Source organism: Rattus norvegicus, chromosome 11, assembly GCF_021556685.1.
Source record: "Rattus norvegicus strain SHRSP/BbbUtx chromosome 11, alternate assembly SHRSP_T2T, whole genome shotgun sequence".
Lineage (NCBI taxonomy): Eukaryota > Metazoa > Chordata > Mammalia > Rodentia > Muridae > Rattus > Rattus norvegicus.
Genome location: NC_141544.1, coordinates 81,441,626 through 81,457,945, shown reverse-complemented (window position 1 = coordinate 81,457,945; position 16,320 = coordinate 81,441,626). Strand labels below are relative to the sequence as shown.

At 44.2% G+C, this 16,320-nt stretch overlaps 1 protein-coding gene across 1 annotated transcript in view; it reads left to right on the top strand.

The window, feature by feature from the left end:
• Positions 1–16,320, top strand: part of Lmln (leishmanolysin like peptidase) — a 67,871-nt gene that overhangs the window by 41,123 nt on the left and 10,428 nt on the right. Inside the window, exons 14-16 of the mRNA NM_001415730.1 lie at positions 2,872–3,031; positions 5,287–5,417; positions 16,049–16,259. Coding sequence (NP_001402659.1) covers positions 2,872–3,031; positions 5,287–5,417; positions 16,049–16,259 — 502 coding nt within the window. The remainder of the gene's footprint in view (positions 1–2,871; positions 3,032–5,286; positions 5,418–16,048; positions 16,260–16,320) is intronic.

Here is a 16,320-nt window from a genome sequence, read left to right as displayed (position 1 = left end):
CAACCCTGAGATTTCACCTCACACCAGTGCGATTGGCTAAGATCAAAAACTCAGGTGACAGCAGATGCTGGCGAGGATGTGGAGAAAGAGGAACACTCCTCCATTGTTGGTGGGATTGCAGACTGGTAAAACCATTCTGGAAATCAGTCTGGAGGTTCCTCAGAAAATTGGACATTGAACTGCCTGAGGATCCAGCTATACCTCTCTTGGGCATATACCCAAAAGATGCCTCAACATATAAAAGAGACACGTGCTCCACTATGTTCATCACAGCCTTATTTATAATAGCCAGAAAATGGAAAGAACCCAGATGCCCTTCAACAGAGGAATGGATACAGAAAATGTGGTACATCTACACAATGGAATATTACTCAGCTATCAAAAACAACGAGTTTATGAAATTCGTAGTCAAATGGTTGGAACTGGAAAATATCATCCTGAGTGAGCTAACCCAATCACAGAAAGACATACATGGTATGCACTCATTGATAAGTGGCTATTAGCCCAAATGCTTGAATTACCCTAGATCCCTAGAACAAACGAAACTCAAGACGGATGATCAAAATGTGAATGCTTCACTCCTTCTTTAAATGAGGAAAAAGAATACCCTTGGCAGGGAAGGGAGAGGCAAAGATTAAAACAGAGACTTAAGGAACACCCATTCAGAGCCTGCCCCACATGTGGCCCATACATATACAGCCACCCAATTAGACAAGATGGATGAAGCAAAGAAGTGCAGACCGACAGGAGCCGGATGTAGATCGCTCCTGAGAGACACAGCCAGAATACAGCAAATACAGAGGCGAATGCCAGCAGCAAACCACTGAACTGAGAATAGGTCCCCTATTGAAGGAATCAGAGAAAGAACTGGAAGAGCTTGAAGGGATTCGAGACCCCAAAAGTACAACAATGCCAAGCAACCAGAGCTTCCAGGGACTAAGCCACTACCTAAAGACTATACATGGACTGACCCTGGACTCTGTCCCCATAGGTAGCAATGAATATCCTAGTAAGAGAACCAGTGGAAGGGGAAGCCCTGGGTCCTGCTAAGACTGAACCCCCAGTGAACTAGTCTATGGGGGGAGGGCGGCAATGGGGGGAGGGTTGGGAGGGGAACACCCATAAGGAAGGGGAGGGGGGAGGGGGATGTTTGCCCGGAAACCGGGAAAGGGAATAACACTCAAAATGTATATAAGAAATACTCAAGTTAATAAAAATAAAAATAAAAAAATAAAAAATAAAAAATAATTGGATTTGTGGGATGTGAAAGATGAACAAGGGGTCGGTAGGGAGATGGCTCAGTGCTGCCCTGATGCTGAGAATGGGACTGGGGCACTGTCTAAGAGCAGCCTGTGTTAAGCACTGAGCAAATGCTCCTTCCAACCCCTGCTCACTTGTGATGTTCCGATATGTGCTTGACCTCGCTGAGTATATCAGACCCCATCACTTGGCAAAGGGATTTCTAGGAATAGTGGAGTATATTAGTATAAAGTGTGATTGTTACCATGTAGCTAGCCCAGGCTGAGCTCTAAATCATTCCTCCTGCCTCAGCCTCCTGCGTGCTGGGATTTACAATTGTGTACCCCTTGCTGGCACAGTGTGGACCTTTACAGTGTACTTGGTTCCTTGTTCCTTTGGTATTCTGACTATTTCATATATAAAAAAAACAAAACAAAACCAAAAACTCTTTTTTTTTCAAGGTTTTTTTCCTAAGATTACTTATACATTTCCTATATTTATTATTTTGGGGTATTGCTTGGATGCCCCAAACTCCTGGGTTCTAGTAGTCCTCATGCCTGAGACTTCCCAAAAGCGGGGTGGGGGCTACAGCACAGTCCACCGTGCCTAGTGTTTTATATTGAAAGTGTCATCATTTTATGCATTAGTTTTCTGTCACATCAGCCCTCTTTTTCTTCCTGTTTTCTGTGGTGCTTGTTTGTGGATCAAGGTCTCACTCTGTAGTCCTGACTGGTCTGACCCTCACTATAGAGACCACAGATCCCGCCTCCCCAGTGCTGGGATTGAAGGAGTGCGCCACCATGCCTGGCTCTGTTCCATTGTCTTTTGGGGCTTTGCTTTGTTTCTTTATTTTTGTCACACATATGATTTTACTATTTATTAAAGACAGAAACAAATATTTGTACTAGTAAAGGAGATGTGCTACTTTATTTTCTTTTAAATAGTTACGTCTTCACTGCAGGACAAAGAGCATTTTAAATGTTTTCCAGGATTATCAATACTTTGACTTTATAAATACCATTCCACAGAAATACATAGTCCAAAATGCCAGAAGTGTGTTTAGCACCATTTTCATAATTGTTTAAATTCTGAAATTCAAGTCTGCAACTCAGACAACACATGTTTTGTTTTGTTTTGTTTTGTTTAGACAGAGTCTCTTTACACATCCCTGGCTGCTGTTCTGGAACTCACTATGTAGACCAGGCTGGCCTTGAACTTAGACGAGATTCACCTGCCTCTGCCTCCCAGGCCCAGACAGCAATTTTAAAGATGACACATCCCAACACAATACAGTCAAAGATACTCTAATGCTAGGAGATGAAAACATTAAGTAGTTTTGGTTTTGTCTTCCTTTTGCCTACCCTGTTTCTCCTCCATCCTTTAAAATCAGTCAAATCCGTCATCTTGATGGGTGACTTCATTATCTTAACTCTTACCACCTGTTTCTAAAGCTGGGCGTCCTGACGATGCCTGCTGTTGTATCACTTCATCGTTAGTGTGCAGTGTGCGGAGAAACCTGCAGCACTGTCGGAGGGTGCGTACAGTAGCAGGAAGCTGTGATTGCCCGTGCTCTGGTCTGGTTGTGATCTCACGGATGACTCTTCCTTCCCTCCCTCCTGTGATTGTTTGCAGTACTTTGATGAGCTCAGTGGGATATCTGCCGAGGATCTGCCTTACTATGGTGGGTCAGTCGAAATCGCTGACTATTGCCCTTTCAGTCAGGAATTCAGCTGGCATTTAAGTGGCGAGTACCAGCGCAGCTCCGACTGTAGAATACTGGAAAACCAACCAGGTTAGTAGGCCACTGAGGGAAGGGTTAAGCTCATCACACAATGTTGTTGTTGTTGTTGTTATTGTTTTTTGGTTTTTTGTTTCTTTTTTTCTGAGACAGGGGTTCTCTGTGTAGCCCTGGCTGTCCTGGAACTCAATCTGTAGACCAGACTGGTCTCTAACTCAGAGATCCACCTGCCTCTGCCTCCTCTGAATACTGGGATCAAAGGCCTGTGACACCACCACATGGCCTGCATCGTACAATTTTCTGTTACCAATATAAAACAGTTGCAAAGGGGACAGTCTCCACAGCCAGATGAGTTTGAGTTTTTCAGTTCCTTTACTTAATTTGTGTCTGTTACTTGACTCCTCTGCCTGTATAATGCTAATCTCATAAGTCGTCATGGCTATAGAGTGACATCCTGTCTCAGAAAGGAGGGCAGGGATGGTTCAATGGTTAAAAGCACTGGCTACTCTTCCATAGAACCCAGGTTCCATTTCCAGCACCCACATCACAGCTCACAATTGTCCAAAACTCCCACTCCAGGGCATCAGACAGCCATTCCACATACAGCCAACACACCAACACACATAAAATTTTATATACACATTATATATATATATATATATATATATATATATATATATATATATACACACACATATATATATACACACACATATACATATATATACATATATATATACATACATATATATATACATACTTGCATCCTATGATGTTTTTGCCATTTATTCTTTGTCTTTTTTTTAAATGTTGATCATACTTTAAAAGGATAGTGGGCTTGGTACTAACTGGAGTCCAGCTGGGAGCTGCCACTCCTGCCGCAGCCTGGCACACTCAGCCGGTGTCACAGCCAGCTCCCTATCCCTTCCCTGTTGCAGAAACATCCTGACACTAACAATTCAGCAGCACCTTACTGAGGTGAAAGAAACACACAGATCTCTGCTGAAGATTTGCTGCCTGGATCACAGTATTGATTTAGAGCTCGGCTCAACACCACCTTTTAAAAATACAAATATATCAGGCTTTGAAACTGTGCTTTGCCCTCCTTAATGTGAAAGGTTATGGAGACCAGGAAATGCACAGGGTCTCAGGGTTTAGCTTGGACTGTGGTTTGCTGAGCTGCCTTGCACACTATTTGTTATTCTTTTCAGAGACCAGAAATTCACAGGTAAGGGAGCTCCATACAATTTGGTATTGCTAGTTCACACTTCTTTTCATAGCTCATAAAATTAAGATTTTAAAAAACTTAAGAAAATCAAATACTTCTGTATATGCTGTATTCACTCACTATTTTGAAAAACATGAAACTTGGGCTGGCAGTAGTATGATTCAGCAGGTAAAGGCACGTGCTGTCCAAGCCTGCAGACCTGGAGCCCACACAGAAGAGGAAGGAGAGAACAAGCCCACACAGTTGCCCTCTGACCTTCACACATGCACCTCAGTGTGCTTGGCCATCCCCATGTCATGCATACATGTGCACACACAAAAATAGTAGCTAGGGGTTGGGGATTTAGCTCAGTGGTAGAGCGCTTACCTAGGAAGCGCAAGGCCCTGGGTTTGGTCCCCAGCTCCGAAAAAAAAAGAAAAAAGAAAAAAAAAATCTTAGTTTGTGGGAGGCAGAGTTGGGATGATTGCAAGTTCTGAATCCAGCCTGAACTGCACAGCAAGATACTGTCTCCAGATGCCAAACACCACCTGTCCTGCACGTGAAAGGGACGTCTTATTTAGGCCACCGCAGGAAGTGGTTCTGGTTTTGGAATCAAACCTCTGGTTTTTGGTGCCCAGTCCTCTGTGTAATTAACCCAGATACTTAGGGCCCACTTAATCCCATCTCTAGTATAATAATTCTCTCACATCAGCTGCCTTCTGAAATCCCAATTGAGTCTGGAGTCTTATTTGTCCTTTCTAAACTTGACATTTTCCATTCAGCAAATTCGATTTGTTCATATGTTTTTGTTTTGGGAGACAGTCTTCCTCTGAGACTTACTTCAGACTCAGCAGCCCTGCTCTGCCGTCCAAGACCTGGATTGCAGACGTGGGCCACAGGCCTGCCTCAACACCTTAGGTTTTTAAACCTGCTTTTATGCTGCTATTGTTAAAGACAGGGTCTCCTATAGCCCAGGCTGGCCTCAACCTGGCAACCCTCTTGTCTTTGCATCCACAGAATGTTTAGCCATAAGTAGGATGCCTCATTCCTTGTTCTCCGTGCTAGTGGTCAGCATGTGAGAAGACTCTTTGGGTCGTTTCAGAGCTGTTTAAGAACTACGGTGCAGAGCAGTACGGGCCGCATTCAGTCTGTCTGCTTCAGAAGTCAGCGTTTGTCATGGAGCAATGTGAGAGGAAGCTCAGCTACCCAGACTGGGGGAGCGGGTGCTACCAGGTAAGCCACGGACCCAGCCACCATCCACATACGGAGGTTCGCTTCATGGCTTTGTATGAGATTATAATTGATACAGCTTATATGGGGATTTGCCGGTCACTGCTTGAGTTTTGTAATTGTTAGTTTGAGTGCTGTGGTTTGTGAAAATACATTCCATTGACAGAAATTGCTTTTAACTGTCTGGAATATATATAACTTGGACCAGGCAGGCATGGTTGTGCACGTGTTTAATCCCAGCACTCGTGGCAGAGGCCGATGGATCTCTGTAAGTTCATGTCTAGCCTGGTCTACTTAGCAAGTTCCAGACCAAGCCAGGGTTATATTGTAAATCACTGTCTCAAAATAAATAAATAAAAGCAAAATTGTTGTATATTAATGTATTCTTTGATTTTACTTCTAGGCATAAATCCTAAGTAAATAATGGCAGATACATACCTCTGTCCTTGAACAAGGTTTGCTCTGTAAGGCATCAGCGTACAGGTTATGTCTCCAGAGGGAGCTGAGGTGCAGCCCAGCAGGCTGTGCTTACCTAGCTTGCTCCAGGACCGAGGTTTGATCTCTGGCACCATAACAAAAGGGAAGGTTACAGCGATGTACTCTCTGGATGGCGGTGTTGCTGTAGTAAGAACTGATCCAGATGTAGGAATTCTGTGAATGAGGGGCACCCAACTGATGGACTTTTCTCCCTGCTCACGGGTGCCAGGTGTCTTAGGATTTCTACTGCTGTGATAAACACCATGACTAAAGCAATGGGGAGGGAGGGGTTTGTTTCAGCTTGCAGCTCTCAGTTCCGTCTCTGTCACTGAGGGAAGTTGGGGCAGGAGTCCAGGCAGGATCCTGGAGGCAGCAGGTAAAGCAGAAGCCATGGAGGACACTGCTTATGGGCTTCATGGTTCATACTTCATGGCTGGTCAGCGTGGCTTCCACCCAACCTGCCCAAGGTTGGCCCCACACACAGTGGCTTGTCCCTCTGGCAGCATTCAGTGATCGGAAAATGCTGTCCCAGACAGACTTCCTAGAGGCCAATCTTACGGAGACATGTTCTCAATTAAGAGTCACTCCTCCCAGATGACTCTGTCTTGTGTCAGATGACATAAAATTACCCAGTACACTAGAGAAGGTTGTGATCCTGGGAACTGAAATATAAGAACCCTTGTGCCATGCCCAAACTTATGGGACACAGTGAAAGCAGTGCTAAGAGGAAAACTCATAGCTCTGAGTGCCTGCAAAAAGAAACTGGAGAGAGCATACACTAGCAGCTTGACAGCACACCTGAAAGCTCCAGAACAAAAAAGAAGCAAATACACCCAGGAGGAGTAGAGGGCAGGAAATAATCAAACTCAGAGCTGAAGTCAACCAAGTAGAAACAAAAAGAACTATACAAAGAATCAGCAGAACCAGGAGCTGGTTCCTTGAGAAAATCAACAAGATAGATAAACCCTTAGTCAGACTAACCAGAGGGCACAGAGAGTGTGTCCAAATTAACAAAATCAGAAATGAAAGGGGAGACATAACAACAGAAACTGAGGAAATTCAAAAAATTTTCAGATCTTACTACCAAAGCCTATATTCTCAACTGAGAAATATCAAATGGCTGGGAAGAATCTAAAGAAGTGTTCAACATCCTTAGTCATCAGAGAAATGCAAATCAAAACAACTCTGAGATTCTACCTCACACCAGTCACAGTGGCTAAGATAAAAAACTGAGGTAACAGCAGATGCTGACAAGAATGTGGAGAAAGAGGAACACTCCTCCATTGTTGGTGGGATTGCAAGCTGGTACAACCACTGTGAAAATCAGTCTGGTGGTTCCTCAGAAAAGTGGACATAGTAGTACCTGAGGACCCAGCTATACCACTCCTGGGCATATACCCAAAAGATGCTCCAACATTCAACAAAGACACGTGCTCCACTATGTTCATAGCAGCCTTATGTATAAAAACCAGAAGCTGGAAAGAACCCAGATGTCCTTCAACAGAGGAATGGATACAGAAAATGTAGTACATCTATGCTATGGAGTACTACTCAGCTATTAAAAACAACGACTATATGAAATTCTAAGGCAAATGGATGGAACTAGAAAATATCATCCTGAGTGAAGTAATCCAGTCACTGAAGGACACACATGATATGCACTCACTGATAAGTAGATATTAGCCCAAAAGCTCGGAATACCCAAGAAACAATTCACATATGAAGATCAAGAAGAAGGAAGACTAAAATGTAGATGCTTCAGTCCTTCTTAGAAGGGAAAACCAGAGCTGGAGAGATGGCTCAGCAGTTAAGAGCACTGACTGCTCTTCCAGAGATCCTGAGTTCAAATTCCAGCAAGCACATGGTGGCTCACAACCATCTGCAATGGGATCTGATGCCCTCTTCTGTCTTCTGGTGTGTCTGAAGACAGTGACAGTGTACTCTCATACGTAAATAAATCTTTTTTTTTTTTTTTGGTTCTTTTTTTCGGAGTTGGGGACCGAACCCAGGGCCTTGTGCTTCCTAGGCAAGCGCTCTACCACTGAGCTAAATCCCCAACCCCAAATAAATAAATCTTTAAAGAAAGAAAAAAAAGGAGAAGGGAGAACAAAATACCCATGGAAGGAAATACAGAGACAAAGAGTGGAGCAGGGACTGAGGAAAAGGTCATCCAGAGACTGCCCCACCTGGAGATCCATCCCGTTTGCTGACACCAAATCCAGTCACTATTGCTGATGCCAAGAAGTGCTTGCTGATGCCTGATATAGCTATCTCCTGAGAGGCTCTGTTAGAGCCGTACTGATACAGAAGAGGATGCTTGTAGTCAACCATCAGACTGAGTACAGGGACCTCAATGGAGGAGTTAGAGAAAGGACTGAAGGAGCTGAAGGAGTTTGCAACCCCATATGAAGAACAACAATATCAACCAACTAGAACCCACCAGAGCTCCCAGGGGCTAAACCACGAAAGAGTACACATGGAAGAACCCATGGCTTCAGCCACATCTGTAGCAGAGGATGGCATTGTCTGGCATCAATAGGAGGAGAGGCCATTGGTTCTGTAAAGGCTTGTTTACACAGTGTAGAGGAATACCAGGACGTTGAGGTGGGGGTGGGTGGGAGTGGGAGCATCATCATAGCAGTAGGGGGAGGGAGCATGGAAGAGGGGGGATAGGGGCTAACATTTGAAATGTAAATACATAAACTATCCAATAAAAAAAAGAACTTGTGCCACGTTAGCCTCACAAGCTGAGCTAAATGCATTTGTTTGGTGCATGCGTGTGCGTGTGTGTGCATGTGTGAGCATGTGCCTAGGTTAGCCTCAGGCGTGCTTCCTCAGGAGCTGCCCACCTTGATATTGAGACAAGGTCTCTCTCTGCACAGGGCTTCCCATTAGGGTAGGCTGGCTGCTGCATGGGCCGTGAGCCCCAGGGATCTGCCTGTCTATCTCCCCAGCTCTTGGACTGAAAGCACTTGCAAACACACCGCCATACCTGGGGGGGTTGTTTTTGTTTTTTAAGATAAAGTATATTATTTCAAAGAACTGCCACATGTTTGGTTTTAACATAAACGTAAAGCAGGTGTCAAGCTTCTTACTCAAAACGGTGCCAGTTACGCTCCAGGATGGTAAATCTCAATGAAATTACAAAGCTGTAAAATGCCACAGTTGGTGGGCCTGGACATGGATTCAACAGCTACTGGGAATCTTGGAATCTGAGTCTGGATTCTTTTCAATATTTATTTATTTTTGGTTCTTTTTTTTTTTTCGGAGCTGGGGACCGAACCCAGGGCCTTGCGCTTCCTAGGTAAGCGCTCTACCACTGAGCTAAATCCCCAGCCCCTATTTATTTTTACTTTATATGTGTGGGTGTTTTGTCTGCTTGTATCTGTGCACCACATGGTTCAGTGCCTTTGGAGGCCCAATGAGGCTAAGGATCCCCTGGAACTAGAGCTGTGAAAGATCGTTAGCCAGCAAGTAGGTGCTGCGAAAGTCACTGCTGTTACCAGAGACTGTCTGTCCATCACCTGCGTCTGAATTTTGAGGAAAGGACTTCATGTAGCCAAGGCTGGCCTCAGATTTACTTCATAGCTAAGGACGACGACAATGACAGTGATGACGATGATGATGTGATAATGATGATGTGTGTGTATGTATGTGTACACATACACATATGTGTACACACACACACACACACACACACACACACACACACACACACACACACACCAGCTATTTAGGTTCTCTATCCCATTCTATCAATCTCTGTGTCTGTATGTGCATCCCTGCAGCTCTATAGTAGGACATGAGGTCAGGTATGCCGATGCCTCTGGCTGTGTTCCTTCTGCTCAGGAGTCCTTTGGCTGCCTGGGATCTATTGTGCCTCCAATGTAAATTTTAAGTTTTTTTGTGAAGAATGCCACTGGAGTTCTGCTTGGGACTGCACTGAATCTGTAGATGGCTTCTGGTAAGATGACCATTTCACAATACTGAGTTCTCTAGCCCGTGGACCTGGGGGAAGGGAGAGAGAGATCTTTCCGTCTCCTAGTGTCTTCCTTGATTTCTTTCTTTAGCGTTTCAACTTTTCATTGGAGAAATCTTTCAGGTGATTGACTGGGTTTATTCTGGGGTTTCGTGGTTGCTAGGCTGTCGTGGATGGGATTGTTTCCCTGGTTTCTTTTCAGTAAGTCTATAGCAGTGTGTAGGAAGGCTACTGATTTCTGTGTGGCTTCAGATCCTGAGACTTGGCTGAGAGTATGAGTTGTCTGAGGGTCCTGGTGCTGTTTTAGGTATAATTGTATCCTCTCCAAATAGAGACGCACCAGCTTCCTCCTTTCCTATTCAGTTTCTCCACATTTGTATCTCCTGCCTTATTGCTCCCGCTGGGACTTCCAGTACGGAACGAGAATGAAGCCCATGCACACCCTTGTCTTGCTCCTGGGTAGAGGCAATGCATGGGTTTCCCTCGCTGGGGTCATTATGGACAGCCTGTTCTGTGTTGGCATCTATTCCTCCTATTCCAAGTTCCTCCAGGACTTTAACACAAAGTCTCTTTGCCCCTCTGGATGTCCATGTGATCAGTACTTGAGTTTCTTTGTGAAATACCTAACATTTATGGGTTTGCATACATTCAACCAAACACTGCCAGATCAGCAGAAGGACACGAATCAACACTGACTCCAAATAGTAATGGCTTCAATTTCCCAGTCAAAAGAACAGCCATCTATTCTGCCTCCAGGAAAGTGTCTTATCATACAAAAGAGACCCTGCCTTGTGGTGATAGGATAGAGAAAGCACTCCAACCAAATGGGCCTACTAGACAAGCACAGGCCAGCCTCATATGGCTATGTAGCTAACAAGGAGTTTGACCTCCCAATCCTCCTGCCTTCAAGTGCTGGGAGTACAGGCATGTGCCACCACAGCTGGCTATGAAAGTGATAGCTTTTTAAATTACATACAGCTAATTGGACTCCTTCCAAATACTCCGTACTGCTTCTCCTTCATAAAGGACAACTAAGCCCAGAACCCAGTGTGATCCCTCTGGGAAGGCACACACTGACAGAGGTGAGAGCTCTCCTTCCTCCCATGCATGTAGTGTTTACATGGACATAACACAGTAACTGAGGACCTGTGTAGTGCACATGGTCACCTCCACATCCTGGGTACCCTCTGCTCTTTTTTCTATGGGTTCTCCTGCTTGGGGAGTTGGTGTCAGCTCCTGGGTTCTCCTATTTCAAAGAAAATAATTTCTTTGGAAATTATTTTCCCCCAACTTCTTAAGGTGGCTTCTTGAAGTTGTGGCTCGCAATGTCATCTCTTCCCTTTTTAGGAGTTGGTCATTGTGTCCTCTTAAGACAGTTGAAGGACAGTCGAGTCTAGACAGGTCTTATGTGTATGCTCAGAGCGCCAAGGCTGTTTGTAAACAGGTTGTTAAATCTCTCCAGAAATACTCAGGAGGCAGAGACAGGTCGATCACTGTGAGTTTGACACCAGTCTGATCTACACAGCAGGTCCTGGACCATCCAAGGTGCCTTGAAATTAATTAACTAATTAATTGATTCTCCCAAAGTAGACCCAACTGCTGGCGTCCATCCGGGCATCTTAGAGTAAATGTAGGCGGGCAGGGGAAGAGGGTATGGAGTTGGCAGTTGTGCCAAAGCTGCTTTCCCTTTGGCAGTTTCTATCTTCTCTAATCCTTTGCTATTCTGTGGCCAAAAGCAGCCAGCTTCTGGCAATTAACTCCTGATAGCAGCAGGGGATTAAGAAAAGAAATTTAGTTACTGGCTCAAGGGCACCTGGCTGGTCAGAAGGGAGACTTAGAGTTCACTAAATCTTTATGAGCCAGAGAGAAAAAAGAGGAAGAAAAGTAGAAAGGCATACATGCAGATACATGCACACACATACACACACACACACACATACACACACACACACACACACAGCAGATACATGCACACACACACACTTTGACTGGGTTTGACCACCTGTCTCATCAGTTCTACAAGTATTCATGCATATTTAAATGCATGTACATATATCTATACACGTATGTATGTATGTATGTATGTATGTACATACATGTAGACAGACATACAAAAAGCCACACTTTTTCTTTTCTTTTTTTCGGAGCTGGGGACCGAACCCAGGGCCTTGCGCTTGCTGGGCAAGTGCTCTACCACTGAGCTAAATCCCCAACCCCCAAAGCTACACTTTTTATTTCTTTTCTCTGGTCAATTTATATCTTCTTGACAAAAGTTCTTTATAAAATTACCTCATATAGATATAGATAAATGTTACACAAAAAGGAAGTTACAGAAGGATGTCTGTCAACGTCTAGTGCGTTGGGTGCCCTGGGTATGGTCGTAAACAACCAGGACACAGGGGATGCAGAGCAAAGGCAGAAGCAACTGCACGCAGTTGCAAGCTTTATTAATCCTTATATAGATATGAATATGCATTACTACAATTTCCATTTTGGCAAGATACTGTAAGATCGTTATTCCCACAATACCAGGAACAACTGAGGCAAGACTAAACAAAGAAATAAGACTAAACAAAGGTTTGTTCTCAAAATATTCACATATCAAATCACCCCTCTTCTTATTATCAAAGTATACTTGCCATAACCAAGAGAGCATGAGAACTGCTTCCACAGAAACAGGACATAGCAGAACATAGTTTAAGGCCAAGTGAGAAAAACATTTTCTTCTCACGGGCGGCATTCCAACCCCTACTTGCCCCTGTCACCAGTCCTTACTTGACCCTGCCTGGGAGCTGCCTGTCTATGCCTCCACAGATGCCCAGTAGTAAGTTCAAAGCAGTGTTTCATTCTGTCAGCTCATTATAAGTTCAAAGCCACAGTTGCACGCGGCCTTTCTTTATCATGGTGCACGCCTGTGGCTTCATCCTTGCACCTGACCTAGAATGAATGTTTTTTCCTTGATCACAAATCTGCCCCACGCCTGTTTCTCTTATTAGTGCCATTTATGAAAGCTCATTGTATTCCTTATTATGCAGCCTTTATTTACTATTCTGTGAGGAGGGGACACATTCCATTCTTGATCCTAACTTTATTACATGTTTTGTCAAAACAACTCAGACTATCTTCTTAAACTTTTTTCCTAAAATCATTTGAATAAAATCAGGAAGTCATCAGTTCATCTAAACAACATTAATTCATGAAAGTTTATGTTGACCTGCAGGAAATCTACCCAATAGGATGGGCTGATGCCCAGGAATCCTTAGTCTATGTAATAATGGCAGAAAAGATATATCAGCAGTGAGAAGCATCCTGGGATGAAGTCTCTGGGGCAGTGCCTCTCCAGGGTGCGCCCACTACAGCCATGCGAAACACTGGGCCATCTCCTGGAAACCCACGTGCTTGCCATAGCCTTTTCTTAGATGGCTTCTGTTACCCAACCGTTGACAAATTAATTTTTGTAACTGCATCCCAACTTAGTTCTCTGTCCCCAGTGCCAGCAATTCCTGGGCCTCCTGCATCTTCTGCAGCATGCATGAGGTTTTCTTCTACTGGACTCGATTGAGTTCAGTGGAGACTATTAAGTCAGCTTCCACGTGTGTATCTACTAATCTGTCCGTACTTGCTTCTGAGAATTCCGTATTGGTGAAAATAAGGCTGTTCCCTATGACAACACTCTTAAATCATTTTTCTCTCAAAGCCGAGTGCATTCTTTTCCCAGCTTATGTCTACCTACCTCACTGTCACCCAAATCCAATCCTGTCCTATCTCTAGGACATAATTACACTTCTCCTTTGAAACTTTTTGATGTTCATATCAAGGTTATTTTCACTATTTTTTATCTCTCCGTCATAAACAGCTTATTAGTTAAATTTCATTTATTTATTTATTTATTTATTTATTTATTTATTTATTTATTTATTTATTGGAGCTGAGGACTGAACCCAGGACCTTGTGCTTGCTAGGCAAGTGCTCTACCACTGAGCTAAATCCCCAACCCCAAATTTCTTTATTTTTTACAGGCTCTCATGCAACCCAGGCAGCTTCAAACTTGACATGTAGGCTAAGGCTAGGCATGAACTCCTGACCTCCGGTCTCCACCTCCTGAATGACCTAACTAAAATATTTGTATCTCACTCTTACTTCCTCTGTTAGAGTACTAGAAGAGGGGATGGGAGAGGAGGTGAATATGATCAGAGTACACTGTATGAAATTCTCAAAGAATAATAATGATTCCCATATAATATGATAACTATATTCTAATCATATAATTATAATATAATAATATGATTCCCAATAATAAAAATATTATTTTTTTAGAAGCTTCTGGAGGACAGACCCTGTATTGTGGACCTCAGCCAAGCACAACAGTGGGCTTGGTCCTCAGCATAGAAGTTTAACAGAAAAGTTAGTTACTTTGCTTGTCCTCATGACTGAATACCTCACAAGAAGCAGCGTGATGCGGGAGAGTTTTATCTGGGCTCAGAGTTTGAGGGGATGTGACTCTTCACGGTGGGGAGGACAGTGGAGGTGTGTAATGGGCATTGCTTACTCACTTCTTAGCAGACCAGGAAATGAAGCCAGGGCAGGAAGCCCGTCTGTTTAAGGTTGGTCTGAGCTATAAACCTAAGGGCTCACACTTCCCTTAGCTCAGTGGTTCTCAACCTTCCTAATGCTGCAACCCTTTAATACAGTTCCTCATGTTATGGTGAACCCAACCATAAAATTATTTCATTGCTGCTTCATGACTATATTTTTTTTTTTACTGTTACGAATCATAATGTAAACATCTTTGTTTCCTGTGGTCCTAGGCAACCCCTGTGAAAAGGTTGTTTGATTCCCAAAGGGATAACAACCCACAAGTAGGGAACCTCTGCTCCAGCTAGTCCCCACCTCCCAAAGTCCCGTGTACCTACTCGGACCAAGTGTTGAAACCCAGGAGCCTGTTGGGGGCTTTTTACCTCCAAACTGAACAGCCAGGTATCATGGCACATGCCTGTAATCTTGACACTAAAGTGGTGAGGCAGAAGGATCATGAATGTGAGGCAGCCCTGAGCTATCCCACCCCCAAGGTTACCTTTAATGCATTTGCTCTTTAAAATTGGTTTCCTGATTCTTGCTTTTAAAGATGTTACCAAATCTAAAGAGAGTCATTGTAAATATTTGTAATCACTGAGCAGAAAAGCAGAAAGAGCTTTCACTGCAAAATACTCTGTGTGTGTGTGTGTGTGTGTGTGTGTGTGTGTACGTACATGTACACATGTGTATACACACTGTATAAATGTACCTAGTACCTTTTTGCAGACTTTGGTGACTCAAGGAGAGTGACATGGCTGGCCTCTGCTTAGCAGAGATTGAAGTAAAATCAATGAAGGGACCGAGCTGGCGGTGCAGATCTTTAAAATCCAGCTTCCAGGGCCTCTCAATTCACTTTGCTGCACCAGAGTTTCAGGACTACAGCCACAGGCTGGAGAGATGTCAGCAGTCACAAGTGCCTTCTGCTCTCCCAGCAGACCTGAGTTTTGTTACCAGCACCCACGACAAGTGGCTCACAGCTGCCTGTAACTCCAATTCCAGAGGACCCCAAACCTTCCTCTGACCCCTGTAGGCACCTGCACACATGTGGCATACAGACATACACACAGAGACACATAAATAAATCTTAGAGAGAGAGAAAAGACCTACTACCACCAAATGGAATTCTTTTAGAAACTAAATACCTTACCTCATAATATGTGCGTTGAAAGCATGCCCACATCCCAAACTGTGCTTGTTATGAAACAGGGTTAGTCATTTGTGACAGGAACCTATGTGTTCCTGTTTGTGCACACATGTATGTGGGGTGTGCACATGTGTGTGAAGACCCAGGAATGACTTGGGTGCTATTCCTCAGTAGCTGCTCCATCTCCTTTTTGAGATAGGGTCTTGAACCCAAAGTTTGCATGATTCAGCTAGTCTCTCGCCAGATTGAGCTAGACTTGCTGGTCAGTGAGCCCCAAGGACCAGCCTGTGTGCACCTCCTCACGCCTGGCATTGTGTGTGGGTGCAAGGATCTGAGCTCAAGTCTCAGCACTCGCACACCCAGCTCTTCACTGGCTCGTCCCTTCCCAGCCCCCATTTTTGTGAACTTTAGTATCCATCCAAGACTCTTACTGACTTAACCTTTCTCCCCTACTTGAAGGTTTCTTGTTCTCCTCAAGGTCTAAAGGTTTGGGTTCAAGACACCTCATATCTGTGTAGCCGGGCAGGGCAGGTCCTCCCGGTTCGAATTCAGATGAATGGCTGGATTCACAATGGAAACCTACTGTGCCCCTCCTGCTGGGACTTCTGTGAGCAGTGTCCACCAGAAACAGACCCTCCAGCTGCCAACCTGACCCGAGCCCTTCCTCTGGGTGAGTACTCGCCATGATTGGTGGAAGGAGAGAAGGTAAAGAGAGCTGTTCCTTACAGGAT